Source organism: Camelina sativa, chromosome 17, assembly GCF_030686135.1.
Source record: "Camelina sativa cultivar CO46 ecotype springtype chromosome 17, ASM3068613v1".
NCBI lineage: Eukaryota > Viridiplantae > Streptophyta > Magnoliopsida > Brassicales > Brassicaceae > Camelina > Camelina sativa.
In genome coordinates this window covers 25,545,555-25,552,243 of record NC_141896.1, presented here as the reverse complement: position 1 = coordinate 25,552,243, position 6,689 = coordinate 25,545,555, and the positions used below count along the sequence as shown (strand labels likewise).

At 32.7% G+C, this 6,689-nt stretch overlaps 1 protein-coding gene across 1 annotated transcript; it reads left to right on the top strand.

Moving 5' to 3' along the window:
* The first annotated feature begins 1,322 nt into the window (after positions 1–1,322).
* LOC147924323 (uncharacterized) lies at positions 1,323–2,516 on the top strand. The gene has a single exon (XM_087493604.1). The coding sequence runs from the start codon at positions 1,323–1,325 to the stop codon at positions 2,514–2,516; it is 1,194 nt and encodes a 397-aa protein (XP_087349730.1).
* Positions 2,517–6,689: the final 4,173 nt, after the last annotated feature.

Genomic DNA, 6,689 nt, shown 5'->3' with positions numbered 1-6,689 from the left:
TAACGAAAAAAATATTCCAACTAAAGCTAGACCTATTCAAATGAATCAAGAACTTTTAGAATATTGCAAAAAAGAAATACAAGAATTACTAGATAAGAACTTAATAAGAAAATCTAAATCTCCTTGGAGTTGTTCAGCATTTTATGTTAACAACCAAGCTGAAAAAGAAAGAGGAGTACCACGCTTAGTAATCAACTATAAACCCTTAAACAATGTAATACAATGGATAAGATACCCAATACCAAACAAAAGAGATCTATTAAAACGATTATATGACGCCTGTATATTCTCTAAATTTGACATGAAAAGTGGATTTTGGCAAATACAAATTGCCGAGAAGGATAAATATAAAACAGCATTCACAGTGCCTTTTGGGCATTACGAATGGAATGTTATGCCTTTCGGTTTAAAAAACGCACCATCCGAATTTCAAAATATAATGAACGAAATATTTAACCCTTACTCCACCTTCTCTATTGTATACATAGATGATGTGTTAATATATTCAAAATCCATCGACCAACACTTTAAACATCTATACACCTTTTTAAACATTGTTAAAAAGCATGGACTAGTAGTATCCGCAAAAAAGATGCAAATATTTCAAACAAAAATACGTTTTCTAGGCCACAACATATATCAAGGTACTATAACACCTATATCTAGATCTATAGAATTTGCAAATAAATTTCCAGATGAAATAAAAGAAAAATCACAATTACAAAGATTTTTAGGTTGCCTAAACTACATATCTGATTTTCTACCTAATCTACGAAAAACTATTCAACCATTGTTTCAAAGATTACAAAAGAACCCCATACCATGGTCAAGTCTGCATACTAGTCTAGTCCAGGATATCAAGAAAAAGGTTATAACACTACCATGTCTAGTCATCCCACACCCCAATGCATTCATGATAGTAGAGACAGATGCATCAGAAATAGGTTACGGGGGGATCCTTAAACAGAAAATGCCAGAGTCAACCCAAGAGTCTATAGTTCGTTTCCACTCAGGAGTATGGCTTGGACCACAAAAGAATTACTCTACAGTTAAAAAAGAAGTTTTATCTATAGTAAACTGTATTTCTAAATTTCAAGATGATTTAATAAACAAAAAGTTTTTACTACGTGTCGATTGCAAATCGGCGAAAGAGATTTTACAAAAGGATGTTAAAAACTTAGTCTCTAAACAAATATTTGCTAGATGGCAAGCTATTTTATCTGTTTTTGATTTTGATATACAATATATAAAAGGGGAAAATAATTCTTTACCTGATTTTCTAACAAGGGAGTACTTACAGGGAAAATCTCAGGATCACCAAAATGAGTGAAACACAAAAGAAACCAATGAGTGCATCAGACTACGTCAAGAATCAACCACATTTACAAGGAAAGCAATTAACCACTAGCAACCAATTCTCTGCCTTGGCGGAATTTCCTCCTTTATCCTACGCAAAAGCCGTCAACCCCCAGCCACAAAAAATATCCAATCCATCCTCCTCACAAAAAACCATAGATCAAAAATCGTCCTACTTCCTTAAACCACAACGCCAACACCTTATTACAACCTCATTTACCAAACCAATATCCCTTAAAGATCTAACCCAATATACCAACCGCATATTTTACGAAGAAAGTCAATACCTTACCGATAACCTTACCAAAAACCGCACATTCTACGAATTCATTCTCGTAGACACCAAATCAGTAGAAATAACCCACCATACCGACAAGAATGACCCAAACCTTATTTCCTACTCCACCTGCAAAATCCTCAAAGTATGCAATCCCCAAGATCTCGGATTCATAAACCTGCACACCGCAAAAGAATTCTCCATCCCGGGGTTCCATATTCCAAGATTTACCTACATAGATTACCAGAAGGCCTTTTTCCACACCCTTTACTTACGAACCTATGATCACTCCTGGTTCCTTTCCTTTGACTTTCATTGCCCCAAGACAATACCAGGATGGTTCTACGAATGGTGGTACTGGTTTGGCCCAACCGATGACATATATCCACCCCAAATACCCAAGGTTTCACTACCCTACTACACTAAACACGAAAAACACCAACTCATCGGCCCTTTACCAAAGATAGCCTTCCACATAGATATGGGAATACCCTGGATACTATCTTGGCACTACAACCTTCTACCCTTCTTACCAGAGATGCCATATTCACTAGTCCGCGAATTCAGAATCAAATGGTGGGACAAATATAACCTCGACCGCTGCTCTTTATCCAACTTGGAGAAATGGATCCAGACACATCAACAAATAAAGCAATCCATAGCTACAGTATCCCGAGCATTACCACCTATTCAAACAAAAAATTCGCCACACAAACCACCAAGTCCTACAGAATCAACAACTTCGTCCTCCGGATCCAAGAAAAGTAAAGGCAAAGAAAAACTCAAGAAACTCCTCGAGACAATAGCTATGCAAATATCCTCCTCAGACGACGAAGATGATATAACACAAGACAACAATACGCAAGACGACGATCCATTCTAAAAAAAAAAAAAAAAAAAAAAAAAAAAAAAAAAAAAAAAAAAAAAAAAAAAAAAAAAAAAACGTGAAAGTATCATGGTAGAGCTCTTTTATTATATCTTTAAGTTATGTGCTTGTAATATAAATACATATATATTCAGTATATAGTTTTGTAGAAGCTACCTCTTCCACCGACTCCATCAACACTCCAATTTTCAAGACAAGATGAAGACAAAAAGACAATTATGCAACAGCTCAACTATCAATACAAGACTTCAAGACCAAGAAATGAAGACTTCAGTATTATAACAAGACAAAGACTTCAATCAACAAAGGATTACTCATCTCTCGCAATGTCAAAAATAGGACACGTCGACAACAACTTACGCAACTTCACACAGCTTTGTATAAATAAGGAAGTGAGAGGAATAGGAGAGGGCAGAGTGTTTTTAGCGATCATTCACAAATTCCCTATACATCCTACTCTCCAATTTTCATAAGTTTGTTTTCAAAGTTTGTATCTTTACTCTTGTATTTTAACCAAGTTTAAATAAAGTAAGTTTAATCATCCCTCTTATCTATATTTTAAGTTAATTTGCTTATTTATACACTGGTTTTACTCTAGTTATATTACAATCTAGAAAAAATAATCTATATATTTTATCCTGGGTTTTGTTAAAGAACGTATGGTATCATTTATTGATTTAAAATCTGAAGTTGTTGGGGAAGTAGGAAAGTTAGACGATCCCACTTCTGACTGTTGAACTGGTTCAGCTATTGGTGCTTGAAAAATAATAGGTTTTTTCCCTTGGCTTTTTGTTAAAATTTGTTCTACACTTTCCTCTGATTCAGTGCTAGCTTGGCCAGTTCTGTACTCAGAGAAAGATGAACGTGGGTGGAATGAACTAAATTTTAATGATGGTGGATCTCTGAAAGAACCGAAGTTTAATAATATTTTTCCATCATATTGTTCTGTTATACTCGTAATAGTTCTTTGTTCAAAATTTCTTGGTGGTTGAGTAATATTAATTTTCCATTGATCAGGAATTGTAATTTCTGTCCATTTTAATTGTTTAGGTGTATATGTAGAGGTTGGTGTGTCTTTACCATGTGCAGCCAATATTGTTGTTTCGCCTTTATCATCTTGCAATAAACATCGTGGGTTGAACTCAGATGTAGATTGCTTAAAGTAAATACGATACAACAACAAATAGCCATGTCTTTCTTGCTGAAATTTAATTTCAGGCAAGTGTACGTTTAAAACTAAAGTATTAAATATTGTAGGGTCATGTAAGCTTACTTGAAAATTTGGTGCACAATTAAAATATATAGCTCCGTTGCATAAATTTGATTGTACTGCCCCTAATAAGGAGTCTTCAAATTTTAAAAGTGTTTTATCTCTTAATAACATGAGTATTGGGGAATCAATCCCTGTTCTAGATAAAGGTTTGATTGCTAATTGTATTAGGCCAAAATGAATATAATTAAAGTTTTTTCTTTTATAGTTTTCTAAAGCCATAGAAGAAAGTAGTTTAATTTCTTCAAATTCATTTTGTAATGATAAAGTTTCAATATATATGGCAGACATTAAGATAGTATATGAACAAAATAATTATCAAAGTCAAATATTACATACTATTTCACGACAAATAGATAATCTTGATAACAAACTAGAAAAGGACGAAAAAAACATAACAACAAACTCTCAGCCGTTATCTTCACCCTTTACTGCAATCTCACCACCTCTCTTCAAACCATTAACAAAATCCATTAAATTTCCTGAAAATGAAATTTTAAAATCAATTTCAACTAGACTGGATAGACTAGATAAAGCCAAGGGGATAAATAATATTGACGAAAACATTCGATCTGAAACCGATATAGAAATAAATAGAATAAAAAGAAACTTTCAACCATCCAAAAAACCATATTATCCAAGGCACTCACCACCCGACTTATTATTTGAAGAACATCATAAATTTCCCTCAACGAACTTTTACAACGGAGAAGGCATATATGAATGGAATATAGATGGTAGATCCGAATATGAAATGATGAATTTATTTCAAGAAATGGGGATGGCAACCCTATCCTATAAAGCTAAAGGAATGTCAGACCACCAAGCATGTGTCATGCTAATCTCGGGCTTCAATGGAGCCCTGAAATTTTGGTGGGATAATGCTTTAGGCGTAGAAACTCAAAATTCTATTCTAAACCATACTGAAACTAGAAGAGTAGAAGGAGAAGATGGTTTTTATGAAGAAGACCAAGTTCAAAATGCTGTAGAAGTATTACTCCACACCATGACCATGCACTTTGTAGGAAACCCTTCGGAAGAACTAACAAGTAAAAAACTTATTTTAACAAATCTTAGATGTCCAACACTAGGGGACTTTAAATGGTATAAAGATATATTTGTAACCAACATATTTCAAAGACACGACTGCAACCAACCCTTCTGGAAAGAACGGTTCATCGCAGGATTACCATCATTTTTCGCAGAACGATTAATTAATAAACTAAAAGATTATTCTGGAGGACAACCAATCCCATGGGATACCATAACCTATGGTCAATTGTTTGCCTTTATTAAAAAGGAAGGTCTACAAATATGTCAAGAACACAAAGATAAAAAGCAAAGTAACAAATTTAAATTTGCAGAAACTATGGGTTCATTTTGTGAACAATATGGTTACAATCGTCTCACTCCACCTTCTAGAGAAAGAAGAAAACTACGCAAACAAAATAAAACTTTTTATCCACAACCTTATAATAAAAGTAAAAGATTTACAAAGAAATTTTTTAACTCATACTATACAAAAAACAAAAATCCCAGAGAACCATCTAAAAAAGAAAGAATTATATGCTGGAACTGTAAACGGCCAGGACATAAATCTACAGATTGTAAAATGAAAAGAAAAATCAATGAAATATTTCACGATCAACAAGACATTAAAGAAAAATTAGAAAAATTACTTCTTTCAGAAACTGAAAATTCAGAAGAACTCAGTAGCGACCCTTCTCTAGACATAATAGAAGATGAAAGTGATACATCCTCTCAAAATTCTGAAAATATCTCAGATGGCATATGCAATTGTAAAACAATAAACGTAATTACAAAAGACATTGACAAACAATTTTTAATAGATATTATAGATAAAATAGATGATCACGAAACCAAAAAGGAATATTTATTAAAATTAAAAGATTTAGTGCAACGAGAAAATCAATTATTAACTCCACAACCTTTTAGTCTTAACAAAATAATAGAAAAATATCCCTCTCCAACACTTTTTAAACAAGTAACCACTGGTGAATTACAAGGAGAAGTTAAAAATTTAAAAACACAAATAAAAGAATTACAACAAATAGTTCACCAACATCAACTTCATCAATTGCAAGTAGACGCTAGATTAGCCCTTATAGAACCAAAAGTCCATGAATCTCCACCCACAACAATGGACAAACCCTCCACAAGCAACCCTGAAAACCATAAACAAACAAAAGAAGAAGAAGAATATATCCAGATAATAAACAAAATAAACTATCAAAAATGGTATACAAAAATCACAATACACATAGGGTATGATTTTAAACTAGAAACAATAGCACTTCTAGATACAGGAGCTGACTATAATTGTATTAGAGAAGGAATAGTTCCTACAAAATTCTATGAAAAAACATATGAAAAACTTAGTGGTGCAAACGGAAGTAGTTTGAAGGTCAACTACAAATTACCTAAAGCAAAAATCTGTAACAAAAATTATTGTTTTAAAACTCAATTTATCCTTGTAAAAAACTTAAGCCAAGAAGTTATACTAGGAACACCATTTTTTACACAAATTTATCCGTTTAAAGTTACAGAACTAGGGATTACCACAAAAATTGTAGGAGAGAAAATAATGTTTGAATTTCTATCCCCAATGAAAACAAAAGAAATCTTAGCCTTACAAAATTCAACAATAGAAAAATCTATAAATTTAATAGACGGGAAACAAAAACATATACAATATTTACAACAAGAAATAAAATACCAACATATAGAACAACAACTAAGTGATCCACAAGTGACAAATAAAATAAAAACTTTAGAAGTTGAACTACTACACCAAATATGTTCTGAACTCCCAAATGCCTTTTGGGAAAGAAAAAAACATATTGTTGAAATACCCTACGAAAAAGATTTTAACGAAAAAA